This window comes from Homarus americanus, unplaced genomic scaffold (genome assembly GCF_018991925.1).
Source record: "Homarus americanus isolate GMGI-L3 unplaced genomic scaffold, GMGI_Hamer_2.0 scaffold56333, whole genome shotgun sequence".
Classification (NCBI taxonomy): Eukaryota; Metazoa; Arthropoda; class Malacostraca; order Decapoda; family Nephropidae; genus Homarus; species Homarus americanus.
In genome coordinates, this window is record NW_024734940.1 from 6,539,994 (window position 1) to 6,559,991 (window position 19,998).

A 19,998-nucleotide genomic window follows, 5' to 3' on the forward strand; every position below is an offset into this window, starting at 1 on the left:
AACTCTACTCTGTAATCCTTTTGCGCTACCGCTCACAGGATGAGTGTGGGGTGCACAATAAAGTAGCCGCTGCAAGCGGCAAAATCAAAATCAATCTTCCTCCACTTCCTCCTTCTTCTTCTTTTGTAATGTACTCTTTCATTTCTTGATATTCCTCCCTCTCTTTACCCTCTCCTGTTCCTTCTCCCACCCCTCCTCCTCCCCACCCTCCTCTTCCCCCTCCTCTGACAACCCCACCCCCGCCTCCTCCCCACCCTCCTCTTTCCCCTCCCATGACACCACTACATTCCTCCTACTCCCCATTCTCCTCTTCCCCTCCTCCTCCCTCTCTTCTTACCTCTTCCTCTTGCACCCCCCTCCTCTGACACCCCTCTTCCCCTCCTCTTGTCTTTACTAATTATCTTTTCATCATAGTGATTTATGGTCTTATTAGCCGAGGCAAGAATTAGTATTTTCTCTCCGTTATTATTGTTTACCGTCTCTAGATACCACTGATGCATATAATTCTTTGTGTCTGTCTGTCTTTCTACCTTTCCATTTATCTGTTTATTATTTATTTTTGGAACTGTATTTGTCTATCCCACTGAAAAGTTCTCGCGTACAGTATACCTGCCTGACTGAGCCCGGACACCAATAGTTAAAAATTACGTGACCTCATTGATGGCCTTATGGACCTTAAGTCTCCACAAGTCACTGTTGTCTTAACTCTCATAATCAACAATTAGTGGGAAGCCTCTGAGGGCCGTGAACTGTACTCTGGTTAAGGACTTCGTACACTTACTCTGCTTCTCCGATTGTTAACTTGATATTGCTGAAAACTTTAATGAGCTTTTGAAATGGTCAAATATTTCGTTATTTAATCATCATGTGATATTTGCTGGCGGTCAATCTTAAAAAAGCTCCACCAAAACGTAAAATGATCCTGATTCCCTGTAAACATGTTTTGCAATTTTGGATGGTGGTGGGTGGTGAGTGGTGGGTGGTGGGTGGTGGTGGTTAGTGATGGGTGGGAGGGTAGGTTGTGTTGAATAATAGGGGATGGGTGGTGGCGATGGAGTAAACTTGTTAGTTAGTGGTAATAATAGAATTTATTGCAAATATAATCATTAATATACACATTATTGTAAATGTGTTAAAAAAAATCTATCCAACTCTATTTCTTTACACAATATGTTAACACATACAGTACACATATCTAAATTGACCACCATTACCAATTAATAGTCCAAAGTCAAATTAACATACACATTAATTATTACCTCTGGGATAAAAACCCATTTAGATCTAGATTTAATAAAGCTGTATTAGTTGTTTTGGGCCAAAATAAGTGAACGATATTATGAGGTCAAACATTATGGCCAGAGAGGAAAGTTTTTAACAAGAGCGATCCCATTAATGCTCTTTCAGATAAATGAATAAATATCCTTTTGGCGGAGGTAATTCAGATAGGCATTATTGATCAGCATAATGACGATACAAGTCTTTCATATTGTTTTTTTTTATTGTTTAATTTGGGCAAAATATTAATTTGTTATAATCATCGAGACTTCATCGAGGTTAATTTTTGTCTGTGTATAGTCATTACAGGTTGTTTGTGTACAGAACATCCTTGTAAGACAACACTCCACCATTGATGTGTTTAAGGTAAAGCTGTGAGTCCAGGCCAGATATGAGTGTTATTTCCCTCTAAGGCAAACGAGTATATCCTTTTTATTTATTTTTTTGTTCACGAATTAAGGTTATCGTTTAGTTGGCTTTTATATTTATCTAAGTTTTCTGTTTCATTGTGGCTGTTTATTATGAAGAAGATTTGAGTAATTAGCTTATGTTTTATTTATTCCGTGTCACTTTTATTATTCATTGTTTATCATATTTGTGAAGTTATTTTTTTATTGTAAAAGGAATGATATAGAGTAATTAATTTTAAGTTTGTTTGATCAGGAGATAAGATACCGATGTCGGCTGTTCCACAAGGCATGTAGTGTGATGCCTAACTTTTTGTTAAAGAATTGTCTGGATATAGATGATGATTCAAGTTGCTTCTGAGGGCTATGTATATAAAAGTAAGTGCTTTACCGTCTAGGCACTTACTTCCAGGCGAGTAAAGTAGTAAAAAGTCAGAGTTGTTAGTAACAACCAATGAGAAAAAGAGTTCTGAAGTGTACAGTGCCTTTTGAAGGAGTTAGAAACCTTAGAGCTGGTATGAAGATATTGTGCTCAACGTACACTTTTCAGGCTCCAACAAATATCATACATTCATTATTGTTCCTCTCTGAAAGAAAGTGATAGTTCCCTCCCCATGGATAATTGGTGTAATCATATGATCAGCTCGCATCCAACGTTTCACTACTGGTCCACTGTTTTACACCTGGAACTCCTGTTGCTGCTTTAGGTCAGGGCACTTCGGGAAGGAAATTTCCCTCTGTATAATGAAGTTCTTAATACCATGGCCCCGTGGTTCTTTGCACTGGATAATACACATTACTCAAGATGGCTACCAGTGAACAAAGGGTCATAACTTTACTACACCATGCATACCCAACCAAAGCAGAAAAATTCAACCACGGGAATTTTGTCGTAAGCAAAACCTAGAATAGATTTTCTAAGAATCCCACAAATCATCAAGCTCATGAACAAAACATCGCCTCAGTCAAAGGAGAAGGAGCTGTTGGTCTTGCAGAAAATCATGCTGCCCTTCGTAGGTGGACAGTGGGTGGGCCAGGGGTAGCATGACTTACCCAAGAACTTGAATCGGCACTGGACGTTGAAACTACTTGCATCCTGGGAGAGAAGACCATTCAGAACACCATGAACAGAAGAAAAGTCAACGGTCAGCAATTATCACAGATGTGCAATCTCATACTCAAATTGTGAAGAACCCCTTCTTGTGAGCTCAGTGCTGATATCATTAATCTCTATAACAAAGTTGTTGCAGATAAGTTATTCAAAAGGACAGTAACTACAGCACACTGGCAATTTTCTGTACCAGTCCTTCGTCAAAGAAAGGCTTGGTGAACGCTCTGTGCCTCTATCTGATTCCTTCAAGAGAAATAGATTACCTCTGATGTCTTGCCCATTAAAGAAGTCAACATCAAAGTCACGCATGCAAATTGCCAGTCTCAATAGTGACTATAATCTCTTTTCAAGACTTTACATTGCATACTAGAAACGAGATGGCAATTGAGAAGATGTGTCCATGTACGAGAATCAGCCATGTCCACCTTCATTATCTCATCAAGGAACCCTAAGACCATGTGCTAAAGCCGAATTGTTGCATTGCCTGAAATATTTGGACATGCCTACTGTAGAGTCTCCACTACTGATGCCATAATCGTCGATGGAGCTGCAATTGTGAATATGCTCAAACAAGTCCCCACTATAACATCTGGCACATATGCAGGTGAAGAGCTCTTACCATATATCCAGAGGCATCTACAACATGTTAACCAGAGACTGGACATCATGTGGGATGTTTACCAGAAGGATTCATTGAAGGCAGTCACACGAAAGAGGCGTGAAAGAGGTATAAAAAAAATATGGATTTCTTGGAAAATGACAAGAATTCCTCCGTCATGAGGCGAGCAAGACTAAAGTTTTTATGTTGTTGGTAATGCGCAGTGTCACAACCGAGAGTGACAGCAAAATAATCACCACATATAAGGGAAGATTTCTGTGTTGTAAACCACTTGACACGTCAGATTCGCAGCCCAGCCTGCTTGAGGAAACCTACAATCAGTTGATTATGCCTATGTAGTGTGGATAGCAATTGGCGTACAGAAGCACTTCTGTTTCCTTGCATCATATAAAATAGCCACAGCTCCTAGGCCTGATAGTTTGCAGTGCCTTCCCTTCTTCCACAGTTTTGCAGGCTATGACACTGTCTCCTCTTTCAGTGGTATCTACAAGAAGACTGCTTGAAATGTTTGGCAAACTTATGATGATACAACGAATGTCATCAAATCTCTTTCAAACACCTGAGGACATTCAACTACAGATCTATCTATAATAGAACGATGCGTTGTGCTCGTGGACGACAGAACCAATGACCAGCTGACTGCTAATGGTGCCAGACAACAACTATTCACGAGGAAAGGCAGAGAAATTGCCAACTTCCCCCCAACCAAATCAGCATTGTTACAACATACCTGTAGGGCAGCATATCAAGGAGGCCATATCTGGGGTCAATGTTTCCTTCTTTCACGAAAACTATCTGAACCAAGCGACTGGGGATGAGTGAAGAACACAGAAGGACTTTGGGAACCTCTGTCCCAGGACCACCACCCTTCCTGAGGCTACAAAATCATGCCGTGAACTTCTTCATTGTGAGTGTATCAAGCGATGCTCAGGCTGCTCACATGTGCACAGCTCTGTGTATGTGCTCTGGACATTAGGAGAACGAATAAACTGCGCACCACAATGAAAACAGTTGCTGTGCATTAATTCTCTTCTATTGCTTTAGACCAATTTTATGGTTTCTTCAATATATAAATGTTGGAGAATCATTGATGATAAGAGCAGTCAATAATTTTATCATGAGTTAATTTGCCACGGTATGTGATCTTATCCCGTAAAATTGAGTAATATAGCTAAATAATGAAATAGTTCCCACTCAATTACCTATTTGTGTCGCTTAGTCCGGCTGATATTACATATTGGATATTTTGGATGCATACAGTTACCATTTTTTTCAGAAAAGCGGAGGCCATACTGAATTTGAGTAAAAAAGTAACGTTTGCGGTATATTTTGATGTGGCTCCATATCCATATTTGTTCTGTGTGTAATAAACTAACATTCTGCCAAATATAATGTTGTAAGACGATCTACACAATTTTTCGTATATCCTTTAAACTAATACATTGTAACCATTAACTAAGTTTATGCTGTACTCTCTCTCTCTCTCTCTCTCTCTAACTAGTTCCAGTTTTAATACCCGTGGTACCAATCTCTCCCTCCCTTCCAATTGTACATGCAGCATTAGTTAATGTCCCTGGGACGATTACCAATGTGTATCATTCCCTGTCTCGACACCCACCCACTCGCCCCCCCCCCCATGTCCTTACACACCCCTTCCTGTCCTTATACACACACCTTCCCTGTTCTATGCACACTCCCTCCTCTCCTATACACACACTCCCTCCTCTCCTATACACACACTCCTTCCTCTCCTATACACACACTCCCTCCTCTCCTATACACACACTCCCTCTTCCTCTATACACACACTTCCTCCTCTCCTATACACACACTCCCTCCCTCTCCCCATATCCTATACACACACTCCTCCTCTCCTCACACACTATACACACACACTCCTCCTCTCCTATACACACACTCTCCTATACACACACCCTCCTCTCCTATACACACACTCCTCCTCACTCTCCTCTCCTACACACACACCCTTCCTCTCCCATACACACACCTCCTCTCCTATACACACCTCCCTCTCTCTCCTATACACACACCTCCTCCTCCCATACACACACCCTCCTCTCCCCACACACTCCCTCCTCTCCTATACACACACCCTTCCTCTCTCCTCCTTCCTATACACACACACCCTCCTCTCCTATACACACACCTCTTCCTCTCCTATACACACACTCCTCCTCTCCTATACACACACTCCCTCCTCCTATAAACACACACTCCCTCCTCTATACACACACTCCTCCTCTCCTATACACACACTCCCTCCTCTCCTATACACACACACACTTCCTCCTCTCCTATATTTCCCCCTCTCCTATAAACACACCCCCTTCCTAAAACACACTCCCTCCTCTCCTATACACACACTCCTCCCTCCCATACACACACACACTCCTCTCTCTATACACACACTCCCTCCTCCTATACACACTCTCCTCTCCTATACACACACCCTCCTCTCCTATACACATTCCCCTCCTCTCCCCTATACACACACTTCCTCCTCTCCTATACACACTCCTCCTCTCCTATACACACACCTTCCTCTCCCATACACATACACACCTCCTCTCCTATACACACACTCCTTCCTCTCCTATACACACACTCCCTCCTCTCCTATACACACACTCCCTCCCTCTCCTATAATACACACTCCTTCCTCTCCTATACACACACTCCTTCCTCTCCTATACACACACACTCCCTCCTCTCCTATACACACACTCCTTCCTCTCCTATACACACACTCCTTCCTCTCCTATACACACACTCCCTCCTCTCCTATACACACACTCCCTCCTCTTCTATACACATCAATTGCATTCCTTGTTCCCCCTCCCTTATAAACAGACGGTCTTGGTACAACCCCAAATCTAATTCAGTCGGCAGCTGTGCGTTTTTTTCTTACTCTCCCAATTCCACTAAAACTACAATCATAGATAACCCCACACGAGCCTCACTACTTGAAAAAAAATGACGAATCGTTTTACTCTACACCTCAAATACATTCCATTCCCCTTTATATCCTTTACTACTGTTCTATCTATACCTAAACTATCCCAGGTTTATGCGTATTGCCTAGAGTCAGTAGTAAACAGAAATATAGATGAAGGAGTAAGTGAAATGTTGGGTGTGTTCTCCATAGAGATTTAGATATATCCTGTTAAATGTATTACTGTTTGAGTCTTTAAAATTGCCTTTAAAATACGTAACTTGTTTCACTCTTTTCTATAGTGTGTGTGGTATACTATTGTCTTATATAGCCCTTACATTGTATTCAAGGCTTAAAATTAATTCATTAATTGATGTCTTTCACAACTATCTTTCCATCTCGTCAATGGATAAGCCCCTCACCTCCCTCACACTTACGTATTATCTCACCCCTCATATAATCCCTTACCTCTCATATAGTCCCTCTTCCCTCATATACCCCCTCACCGGTCCTGCAGAGCTCTACAGTATTTTCTATACAGCAACGTTATAATTTCCTCTTACATTACACATTTTACTCTGTATTTTGACATAAGTTTCAGGTTTTACTGCCAAGGATAATATTTTCTTATCAATTTTATTATCATTTTGCCTGCTTGACTCGTCCCCCCTGATGGTGATGCTTCAGCTGCCCGGTCACACTGAACGAATTTCTTTTTCGACCGTCTGACAATGCAGTCGTTTTCCTCTCTGTAAAATACTGTTGAAGGTGAGGTGGTCTTCTGTGAATGATGGGGGATGTTGGAGTAATGTTTTAACGGCAATGAGCGTTTAAGTTAAAACAATACCAAAGAATAAAGAGATTTAATAATAGTACTGATGATGATGGTGATGATGATGATGAAAATAATTCTATAATTATAATGAAATCAGTGACCAAAATTATAAAATAATAATTACAATGAATGTAAGACCATATAGTTTAGCAAACCAACGCGTATACACTCCCCCACGGGCTTGTCAGTCTCTCTCACCTTTACTTGTGCGACCAACCTCTCCCTCCCTCACAGGTACACCTGAAGTATTAGTTAATATCCCTGCCTCTACACCCACCCACTCGTTCTCCCCTCCCCTCTCCTTACACACGCCCATCTGTCCTTACACAAGCCTCCCTGTCCTTACACAAGCCCCCCTGTCCTTACACACGCTCGCCTCTCCTCATACATGCCTCCCTGTCCTATACAGACGCCTCCTGTCCTATACCCATGCCCCCTTCCACCCCCTGGATAAAAACCCTTTCATGTTCCACCAGTCTCCCCTCCTGACCTCCATACACTCTTACAACTTTTCTCACCTCCTTCCTGTCAACTGTTGATCATTTTTTCCCAGGTCCACTGAACCTACAAACACGTGTCTTCCCCGGGTCAGGTTCACATAGACACGACCTCACCCGGAGGAAAGGGGGAATCATATTTTGTTGGTCCCTTTTCCTGAGACACCATCTCCCTCTTAACTATACGAGTATTTTGGCAAGTTAGTGTTTCCTCTCTAATCTAACTTGGCTGATGATTGTGTCTGGAGAAGGACGGATGTTATTTTATCTTCTCTAGGTGCCGCTTATTGTACTGTAAGTTGCCGTTCAATATGTGACTACTGGCAGTATCAGTCAGGTGTTATTTGTCAACTTACAGGTCAGGTGCCGTACCATCATTATTAATGTCGGTGTACACACCAAGAAAAGCTTAGTATACAGTATACTATACCCACACTGTTCCTAGAGGGCTGTCAGGTATATAGAACCTACACTCACCTCCACCATACTTTTATTATCTAAATATAAAAGATATTCCTCCACCTCTCACAGGCTTGACCCCTACAGCCAGCCAGCCATTGGTCTAATAACGTGAACTAAATCCAACAACTCTCTCCCTCTCTCATATAGATAAAAACACCTGTATACAGAAGCTCCTTCCTCACCCTAACTGTAACACTCTTTCACCCCTGAGCTCTTGTGATATTCCGCCTTTGTTATACCTCCAATATAACCTCTATGGGGTGTGTTATATTCTGATACAGATGTGTCTGTCAGTCTGTCTGTCTGTCTGTTCCAGTCATAGCTCCAAAACGGACTTATTAGAGACCCGAAGCTTTGCACACATAATACATGGGTCACAAGGTTATGCACCTTGGTATTACAATTTGGCTCTTGTTCGGTTCACCCGGCAAGAACCAAAAATCTTCCCCGACTGAGATATCGTCACGGCGATTGCGGGAGGTGGTTACCCTTGTCAGGGAGGACCATAGCCACACATCCGATGACCCTATAAATAAGACAGACTTCACCATCCTCACCACTTGCCCCGTCGACATAATACAGGTCGCAGCAGAGTCGCTCCTCACCCACCGAGTACAGCCAGCACTAGACACTCACGAATCCTCCACTTCAATACTTTATTTTTTAATGGATATGTTTTGTTCTTGCTTGTTGTAACATTCAACTGCAAGATCTAAGCTTTTGTTAATTTTAGTGTTCTTACTCTGTGTGGTTAAATTGAAGTAAAGGTTAATAATTAATAGCTCAATGGTCTGTAGTTAAATGTAATGTTTTCTCTCAATGAACTTAATGATTTATGTACCTTATTTTATTCAACATATTATTTTTAATTTATTTTATTTAATTTTACGTTTTAGGTATGAGGATGACAAGAAATTTGTACGAAACATTACCAAATAAATGGTGTTCTTTAACCATACGTTGGTACTGCTATTCAACTTTCGTATACGCTTCTCCCCAAGGAGAGTCACTATATATATATATATATATATATATATATATATATATATATATATATATATATATATATATATATATATATATATATATATATATATATATATATATATATATATATATATATATATATTTTTAGCTTTCGTCTTTATTCAAGAAGATGTCTTGAATAAAGACGAAAGCTAAGGTGCTCCAGTGTTTCATTTTTCCTGTGTGGTTTTACCGAGATTTATCCTGTCCACATTTCCATTGTGTGTGTGTGTGTGTGTGTGTGTGTGTGTGTGTGTGTGTGTGTGTGTGTGTGTGTGTGTGTGTGTGTGTGTGTCGGTTGTCTCCGCAGTATCAGGCCATATGACTGCAGGTTAACATCCAAAAAACAGAGATAATTGCTCTTAACATAGAGGCACAGATCCACCACCTGCATTCCTGGTCAACGGAGAACCTGTTAATCAAATAGAACATTTTATCCACCTCGGTAACCTTCTTTCCCCCAAGCACAACATCGACGACGAGATCCAGGCTAGGATACATCTTGCAGCTGCCTCCTCTGGTTGTTTGCGTGACAGAGTGTTCGACAATAGCAGCCTCAAAGTTACAAGCAAACTTTATGCTTACCAAGAAGTCTGCATTTCCGCCATTTTATTCGGTTCTGAAGAGTGGATTACTTACCAAAGGCATATCAGCTATTTTGAGGCCTTCCATATCATTTTTTTGCAGCGCATTCTTGGTCTGACCTGGCCGGACAAAGTCCATCATACTGACATCCTCCTGCGCGCCAACACTACTAGCACAGAGTCTGGCGAAACGACAGAGTCAATGAATGGGACACTTTATCCGCATGTCAGAGCACCGACTCCCCCTCCAGATCCTCTACGGGCAGCTGCCCGAGGTACGCCGCAAACCTGGAGGATAATGTAAAAAGTAGAAAGACCAGCTCAGAATGACGCTCAAAAATTTTAATATTCTTTCAAAGGATCTCAAGACCATTACATCCGAGCATAGTCTATGCCGCTCCACTTGTACCCATGGCGTCAAAAATCTCGATATGTGAAGGTAGGGAAAAGAGACACAATCGCCCTCCCAGAGACCTCCCAGAGACCTGCCACATCAAGTGCCACCGCTGACAACATCTCTAGTTCACCACTCATCATCATCATCAACATCATCATCATCATCGAATTCATAATGAAGCAGAGTCGTCGTCGACTACGACGGACAGCCTTAAGCGATTAAGCAGGTGTGTGTAAACCATCGTTCTATCCATATACCTGACCATTAATGTAGGCCCTTTGTTTCTCACCACACGTTATAAATGTATTCAAACTGTAAACAAACTTAACTGCTACAAGTTATAAGTATCTTCAAGATGTAAACACACTTCCCTGCTACACGTTATAAGTGTCTTCAAGATGTAAACACACTTCCCTGCTACACGTTATAAGTGTCTTCAAGATGTAAACACACTTCCCTGCTACACGTTATAAGTGTCTTCAAGATGTAAACACACTTCCCTGCTTCACGTTATAATTGTCTTCAAGATGTAAACACACTTCCCTGCTACACGTTATAAGTGTCTTCAAGATGTAAACACACTTCCCTGCTTCACGTTATAAGTGTCTTCAAGGTGTAAACACACTTCCCTGCTTCACGTTATAAGTGTCTTAAGGATGTAAACACACTTCCCTGCTTCACGTTATAAATGTCTTTAAGATGTAAACACACTTCCCTGCTTCACGTTATAAGTGTCTTTAAGATGTAAACACACTTCCCTGCTACACGTTATAAGTGTCTTCAAGATGTAAACACACTTCCCTGCTACACGTTATAAGTGTCTTCAAGATGTAAACACACTTCCCTGCTACACGTTATAAGTATCTTAAGGATGTAAACACACTTCCCTGCTACACGTTATAAGTGTCTTAAGGATGTAAACACACTTCCCTGCTACACGTTATAAGTGTCTTAAGGATGTAAACACACTTCCCTGCTACACGTTATAAGTGTCTTCAAGATGTAAACACACTTCCCTGCTACACGTTATAAGTGTCTTCAAGATGTAAACACACTTCCCTGCTACACGTTATAAGTGTCTTCAAGATGTAAACACACTTCCCTGCTACACGTTATAAGTGTCTTCAAGATGTAAACACACTTCCCTGCTACACGTTATAAGTGTCTTCAAGATGTAAACACACTTCCCTGCTAACTTCACTTCACACGTGTGTCTTCAAGATGTAAACACACTTCCCTGCTACACGTTATAAGTGTCTTCAAGATGTAAACACACTTCCCTGCTACACGTTATAAGTATCTTAAGGATGTAAACACACTTCCCTGCTACACGTTATAAGTGTCTTAAGGATGTAAACACACTTCCCTGCTACACGTTATAAGTGTCTTAAGGATGTAAACACACTTCCCTGCTACACGTTATAAGTATCTTAAGGATGTAAACACACTTCCCTGCTACACGTTATAAGTGTCTTAAGGATGTAAACACACTTCCCTGCTACACGTTATAAGTGTCTTCAAGATGTAAACACACTTCCCTGCTACACGTTAGAAGTGTCTTCAAGATGTAAACACACTTCCCTGCTACAAGTTATAAGTGTCTTCAGGATGTAAACACACTTCCCTGCTACACGTCTCCGGCTCGCGATGATCCTCAATACTTTCAGTGACAAGAGCTGTTAAGTCAACACTGATGATATTTGATGAAAGAATTGACAGTCTGCTCTGAGCTAGTATTACCTGTGAACAGTGTGTGTGTGTGTGTGTGTGTGTGCGTGAGTGCTTGCGTGCGTGCGTGAGTGCGTGTGTAATAATAAATAATAATAATAATAAAAGGTTTATTAATAGGGTTGCAGCCGGTGGCTCAAAATATACAAATTTACATGTGATTTAGACATAATGATATGCGTTCAATACATTTACAGGGCTGTACAGGGCTGAATTTTGTTGTAGTGGCGGACTGCGCGAGGTGGGCGGGGGACTGTCGGTGGCAGGAGGTGGCGATGACGAGGATGGTGCAGTAGTCCACTGCCAATCCTTGCTAGTGCTTGGTGGTGGAGGTCCCTGAGGGATAGCATTTCCAGGGTGGAGAGAGTGTTGTTGTAGCCGGAGTAGTCTGCACCCACCATGATTCTGCAGGCCCGTTTCTGTACTTTTTCTAGCCGGCGATGTTGGGTAGAGTTGAGAGAAGACGACCAGGTTTGTGGCGCATACGTTAATTTGGGGAGAATAAAGGCATTGTAGATAGTCCTCAGCTCTGGCGTGAGTGCCTCAAGTGACCTGAGTCGTCGTAGCATGTAGAGTCGGTATGAGGCTGCCTTGATTGTGTTGTTTACATAGGCCTTCCAGTCTAGTTTGTGGTCTATGGTAACACCCAGGGGTTTGGCAGACTGCACTAACTGGAGAGGATGGGCACCCACTGTGAGTGCTGGAGCTTGCACTGGAGTGGTGGCGGTATTGATGTGCATGACTACGGTTTTGGTGTGGTTGATGGTGACCTTGCTCTCCGAAGTCCATGCCTGTAGCCTGTCCAGGATGCCTTGTAGCGATGAGTAGTCCAGTGAGGTGTTGTCCACTATAACCCCCACAGTGCAGTCATCCACGTACTTCCACCTGTGAGGAGTGTCCGACAGAGAGTCGCTGATCAGGATTAGGAAGCACAGTGGTCCCATCTTGGTTCCCTGGGGAACACTGCAGGTGAGGTGTTGGAATGTGGAGACAGAACCCTGGTACCTGACTGCCTGACGACGCTCACTCAGGGAATCGGTGAGCCATGAGACCAGGTTGATGGGCAGCCCTAGTGCAACGGCCTTGTTGATAACAGTGCAGTGATCAACTAGGTCAAAAGCCTTCCTGAAGTCAACAAGGGCAACGGCCAGTGATGTCTTACGTTTCTGCAGGTTTTTGTGCAGGAAATCCAGGAAACTAACTGAACAGTGTGATGTAGAGGAGGTCCTCATATTGCCAAATTGCTGTGGATCAATTGACTGATAAATGCTAGCAAATGCCCACTCAAAAACAAATTCTTCACAGAGTAGACTGGGTATGGGGGTAATGGCAACTGGCCCGAGGTCGTTAGGGGACTGTGGGGTGGGGACCTTGGGGATAAGGGTGACAAATGCGGTTTTCCATTCATTTGGGCATTTGCTTTGTCTGAGGGATGTAGAACAGAGGGGGAGGGGTGGCAAGGTCGACTGCAAACTCCTTGTAAATTTTGATTGGGAGGTCAATTGAGGTTGTGGAGCATTTGGACATAAATCTCAGGAGTTTGTTGGCAATTTCAAATGGTTGAACACTGGGAGGGGGGAGGGGGAGGGGGAAAGTACGTGTCTGTGTGTGTGTGTGTGTGTGTAAAAAATAGTAATATTAATAATAATAAACGGTTTATTAATAGAGTTGCGGCCGGTGGTTGAAAATATACAGACTTACATTTGATTTAAACATAATGATATAATATGCATGGAATACATTTGCAGGGCTGTACAGTACATAAATCAGAAGTTGTTTATTATTTTAACAATAGATGGGATGGTGCTATTCTTATATCTATCGGTGCGGGCTCTTATGGGCTGTATTTTGTTGTAGTGGCGGACTGCGCGAGTTGGGTGGGGGGCTGCAGGTGGCAGGAGGTGGCGATGACGAGGGTGGTGCAGTAGTCCACTGCCAAACCTTTCCAGTGCTTGGTGGTGGAGGTCACTGAGGGATGGCATTTCCAGGGTGGAGTGAGCGTTGGTGTAGCCCGAGTATTCTGCGCCGAGCATGATTCTGCAGGCCCTTTTCTGTACCTTCTCTAGCTGAAGTTGTTGGATGGAGTTGAGAAAAGACGACCAGGCTGGTGATGCATATGTTAGTTTAGGGAGAATAAAGGCGTTGTAGATGGTCCTCAGCTGTGTGTGTGTGTATAATAATAATAATAATAATAATAATAATAATAATATTAATAATTAAAGGTTCATTGAAAGAGCTTGGCAGCCAGAAGGCTGAAAATATACAGTTGCATATTTGGGGAATGGGTTTCGAATTACAAATAATATACAAGAAACATAAGTGATACAAATAAGATATATAATAACTAGATGGGGAAAAGCTCATACTACAGTTTATTTCAACATAGTGACAGTGCAAGGAGTAGTGTTTACTGGGAGTGAATACACTGGTTTATTACAAGTTATTGATAATTTTTACAATGGTTGGGACTGGGCTGTTCTTATAGCGATCAGTTCGTGCACGTATGGGCTGGATGCGGTTGTGGTTTCGAACAGCAATTCTCGGGCTAGGGATCTCAGGTGGTAGTAGGAGCCGGTGTCGAGGATGGTGTAGAAGCTTCTTACCAAATTTGCAGATGAGGTCGTGGTGATGGTCAGTGAGAGTCGAAAGGGTCAGTGTGTTGAGCGCTTCTTGATATGTGGAGTAGGAAGGAGAGAATAATCTTGCATGCCCTCTTTGCACTTTTTCTAGTGTTTACGTTGTGTGGCATTTAGGGAGGAAGACCAGGTGGGGAGGCATAGGTGAGCTTGGGAAGTATGAATGTTGTGTAAACACTGAGGAGCTCGGGTGCAGGAACTCCGAGGGACTTGAGTCGGCGGAGGAGGTGGAGACGGAAACTGGAGGATTTGACAACTTCACTGACGTGTGGTTTCCAATTTAGTTTGTTGTCTATGGTGACGCCGAGGAGCTTCGTGAATCTACAACCTGGAGTGTGTTCGGACCTAGAGTAATGGAAAGAGGTGGGACAATGTCGGAGGAGAGGTTGATGTGCATAACCATGGTCTTGGTATGGTTGATGGTGACATGGTTGTTGGTGGCCCAGTTTTGGAGACTGTTCAATAAATCCTGAAGGGCGGTATAGTTGGGAGCAGAATTGTTGACGCTGATCCCAATGGTGGAGTCGTCGACATATTTCCAGCGAGCAGGGGTTTCTCTTAGGGCATCATTGATGAGCATAAGGAAGCAGAGTGGTCCCATCTTGGTGCCTTGGGGGACGCCACAGGTGAGTGACTGAAAGGTGGAGACAGCCCCTCGGAAGCGTACAGCTTGGCGTCGGTCACTGAGGAAGTCTGTAAGCCATGGTATAAGACTTCTCCGAAGCCCGAGGTCAATAGTTTTGTTGATGATTATATTGTGGTCGACTAGGTCGAATGCTTTAGTGAAATCAATGAAGGCGACAGCTACAGACGTTTTTCGTTTCTCGAGATGGCGGTATATGTAATCGAGAAAGCTGACAAGACAGTGAGTGGTGGAGGAAGTTTTCATGTTGCCAAATTGCTGAGGGTCTACGACTCCTGCAATATCAGCATAAGCCCAGTCGAACACAAAACTTTCACAGATTAGGCTGGGTATTGGGGTGATTGCAATAGGTCGTAGCTGATTTAAGGATTGTGGGCTGGTTGACTTGGGCACTGGTGATACATAAGAGGTCTTCCAGTCAGCTGGGCATCTGGCTTGACTGAGAGAAGCATTGATGATGGAGCATAGGGGTTTAGCAAGCTCCGGGGAGAACTCCTTGAAGAGTTTCATTGGTAAGTCAATGGGGGTGGTAGAGCGTTTTAATTTTAGTTTGTCCAGGCGTTTTGCTACTTCAAATTCTTCTACTAAGTCAGTGGGAAGGGGGGCTGGTAGGTAAGCAGGGAGAGTGGTTGTGTCAAGCCGGGGGAGCGTCTGGCATATAGTAGCGAAATGGTTATTTGTTTGCTCAGCTGCGTCAACATTAGTGAGATGGCTAAGGAAGGGGAGGGGGTGTGTCTTATTGTTTAGTCCACAGAGTTCTTTAAGCTTACCATACCATTGACTGATGTTGGTCTGCTTCAGGTGTTGTAATTTGGTTGGGTAGTGGGACTTCTTTGCAGTGCGTATTTCGCGGATGACTCGGTTGCGAAGGGACCTGTAGCGGATGTGGTCATTGAGATGAAAGGCTCTGTCTCTCTGTTGCATAAGTCTTTTGATCCGAGGTGTGATCCAGGGCAAGTCAGCTGGGTGAGATCTGACGGACTTCTCGGGGAAGAAGTGGTGGTGAGCTTCCATGGTGGTGTTGGTAGAATTTATCCATTTGGTTTCCACGTCATCCACGCTAAGTACTTCAGTCCAGGGATGGTAAACTATCCACTGCCCGAAGAGGCGCACTGCAGAGTCAGTAATCGGCCTGTAGGTCTTGATGTAGGGTCTCTGTACTTGAGTGGGAGTGGCAGCTGGGGACCAGAGCACTGATAAGTGTGTGCTACACCCGATAGGAGACATTGGTTGAGGTGGTTGGTACTGGTCCGCTAAGTCAGTTAAGATAAGGTCAAGGGTATTTTGACCGTGTGTGGGGAAGGTCACAACATGTGATAGTGATAGCTGGTGTGTCTGCGTGTGTGCGTGCGTGCGTGTGCGTGCATGTGTGTGTGTGTGTGTGTGTGTATGTGTGTGTGTGTAGCCACACACAGGGTGGTGAAATGCGATTACAGTGGCATCATTATGTTAGTGTTAAGGTGCAAGGACTGCTTGCTCCCTCTCGCCTTCAGCTGCCGTCGCTGGCTAGCCCTCGTGGCGACCAAGGAAGCAAATTGCATAAGTCTTCCCATGGCAGTATACAGCCTCCACACCACCAAGACATCTGCTGTGCCTCCTCGTGGCAACACACGGTAACTGGGTGCCTGGTGGACCCAGGCTAGATCGGCAGAGGATCTCGGAATAGCAGTGAGCCCCAGAGGGACAGCGCATAGCCCCACTGGCATGTGGACACCTCCTGGCGCCTACCAACTACTGCCTCGCTGCCTTGCAGATTAACCATGGTAGGTATAAGGCTACGGGAGTAAACCCCCGAACGAAAGATCTGCTGTGGAGCCCCACATCAAGCAGACATGTTTACAGAGCTCCAACAAGACCCCAACGGCGGTGTAGGGGAGAGGTGACCAACATGGAAGCCCAACAAATGCACCGGCAGACGAAAGCAATGCCTGATGGACAGGCTACTAGGGCGAAACCCAACAAATTGGGCTATTGGCAGTCCATTGCGACTCTCCCTCTCCCCAGTTGTTGCAACACTTGCACCAATGGATCAGGAAAAGGGAGAGCCAAGATGTGTGGTTGCAGCCTGCACTCCTACCTCACCACATAAATCAACTCACTCACAGCCATCATCAAGTTTATCATACCTCTCATCATCATCAAAACACCTATACCCCCCAAAAGTCCTATGGCGACGGACGAGTGGCGACGGGGACAGACAGAGATGACTGCCGGGAGTCTCTAGTCACAACTCTGCACATGGGCGGCACAGATAAGATGGTCGTTTATGCACTGGGATCTAGGCAGCAGTGCAATCCAGTCCTGTCTGTGCGACTGAGCATCTCTTTCGGGGAGCCACTCTGCTCACCCCACATGGGGAGGGGACTAGAAAAGGTGCCCTTAACATAGCCTGCCTAAAAACACAAACTGACTGGGCAACAGCACCCAGTAAGATCATCCTTATGTGGTCGAAAACACAACCTAAATCACAGATCCAAACAATAATAAACCATACAACCTCTTATGGTCGCTGTATGGAATGTCAGGACCCTTCTGGAAAGGTATAACATCGACATCGGAGCCATCAATGAGTCCCGACTCCCAGATGAGGGCAAACTCACAGAACGGAGGTCTGGCTACACCTTCTGAAAGGGTAAGCCTGCTGTGGAGAGAAACCACATTTATGGAGTAGGCTTTGCCACCCACCAACGCATCCTACACAGGCTAACTGAAATGCCTATTTGAATAAACAAGCACCTCATGACACTTCGAGTCCCACTGAATCACTCACGTCATGCCTTCTTCATCAGTGCATACGCCCCAACACTGGATGCAGAGGATGATATCAAGGAGGGCTTTTACGCCGACCTTGACAGAGTGTTAACCTATATCCCAAGAGAAGACAAGGTTGTGCTCCTTTACGACTTCAATGTCAGAGATGGCAGAGATGCTAAAATTTGACAAGGAACCATAGGGAGAAATGGACTAGGCAAGTGTAATCCCAACGGCCTACTCCTCCTCAGCTAGTGTGCTGCACACAACCTCACTATCACCAATACCTTTCTTAGGCAGGCCGAAAAATTCATGGGTTTGTGGCAACACCCAAGATCCAAACACTGGCATATCATTGACTACATAAATGTCAGAGAAAGAGATCGCCGAGATGTCTTTATCACCCGTGCCATGCGTGGCTCAGACCACTGTGACACTGATCATCGACTTGTCAGATCCAAGCTCTCACTTCACGTCGCCCCAAAATGGCAAAAGCAGCAAGCCTCCAGAAGAGATTTAATACTAAGCGTCTGGAGGATCCAGCGGTAGCACATTCTTTCAGAAAGCAGCTCGAACATGGGCTTATAAACAACCCACCAGCAAACAGCGTGAATCCAAGTGCCGAATAGGATACTTTTAATACTGTTATGATAAAAACCTGCAGAGAGAGCCTCGGCCAGATAAAAAGAATACACCAGGACTGGTTTGATGAAAATGACCCGGCAATCAAAGTACTCATTGATGATAATAAGCGTGCTGCTTTACCTGACTGGCAGAACAACCCTCAGTCTCGAACCAAAGCTGATACCTTCCACAAGAAGAAAGCAGCAGCCCAGCGGAAACTATGAAGGCCTCTTTCAGCGCTGGAGAAAGCACCACCATTCACTGCTCAACCGAAACACCGATGAGGTAGTAACTCTCGACAGGAGCTGCCATGTACAGACCAACCGGCTTATTGCAGACTCCTTATTTTCTTATGTTCTTATGTTCTTATGTAGATGTCCTGACTACACACCAGGTCCCTCAGCATCCAGAGCTGACCCACCTCAGCTATCCTCCATCCCTGCATGAGGTAGCTACTGCAGTCAAACAGATGGAAAATAACAAAGCCTCAGGGCCTAGTGGAATCCCAGCCGAAGTGTATAAGGAAGGAGGACCTCTGCTTACCAGCCGTCCCCACTCTCTCCTGGAGAATATATGGGGAAAGGAGGAAATCCCTCAAGCTCTTAAAGACGCCTCCATTGTCAATATTTATAAGAACAAGGGAGACCAGTCAGACTGTGGTAACTACCTTGGGATCTCGCTGCTCTCCATAGCTGACAAATTTATAGCCCGAGTTCTCCTAAACAGACTTCTACCTCAGGCGGAAAACTTTCTCCCTGAATCTCGATGTGGTTTTAGACCATCACGTGGCACCAATGACATGATCTTTGCTGCCCGCCAGATACAGGAAAAGTGCAGAGAATAGCATCGTAACCTCAACATGGCTTTCATCGACCTAACCAAGGCCTTCGACTTGGTCAACAGGGAAGCCCTCTGGCGGACTCTCAGCCGTTTTGGCTGCCCACCAAAATTCATTGCCATTGTGACGCAACTCCACGATGGCATGAACGGCAGTGTCCTGCACAACGGCACCCAGTCAGAGTTCTTTCCCATCCAAACAGGGGTTAAACAAGTGTGTGTACTGGCACCAACTCTCTTTTTCCATCGTCTTGGCTGCCTTCCTTACTCATGCCAGTCCCAATATAGCCAGCGGGGTGAACATAGAGTACCCGGAGAGGGGGGGGCTTTTCAACATAAGACGACCCCAGGCAAGAATAAAGATGTCGGCAGCTTCCATTACTGAACTTTAGTATGAAGACGATCCACACCCTTGTTGCCCACACTGAACACAACCTACAGGAGATCCTGAACACCTACACAGATGCGTATGTACACTTCGGCCTTGAGCTGATTATACGTAAGACTCACATTCTCTTTGAACCTGCCCCTGGTTCAGACACATCTCCACCATCTATCCAGCTTAACGTTACTACCGTTTCTAATTTTACCCACTTTCGGTATCACGGCT

At 44.2% G+C, this 19,998-nt stretch overlaps 1 protein-coding gene across 1 annotated transcript in view; it reads left to right on the top strand.

Annotated features, from left to right (window-relative positions):
* LOC121870562 overlaps positions 1-10,391 on the top strand; it is an 85,974-nt gene extending 75,583 nt beyond the window's left edge. Inside the window, exons 4-6 of the mRNA XM_042372393.1 lie at positions 9,560-9,779; positions 9,876-9,998; positions 10,212-10,391. Coding sequence (XP_042228327.1) covers positions 9,560-9,779; positions 9,876-9,998; positions 10,212-10,391 — 523 coding nt within the window. The remainder of the gene's footprint in view (positions 1-9,559; positions 9,780-9,875; positions 9,999-10,211) is intronic.
* The last annotated feature ends 9,607 nt before the right edge of the window (positions 10,392-19,998 follow it).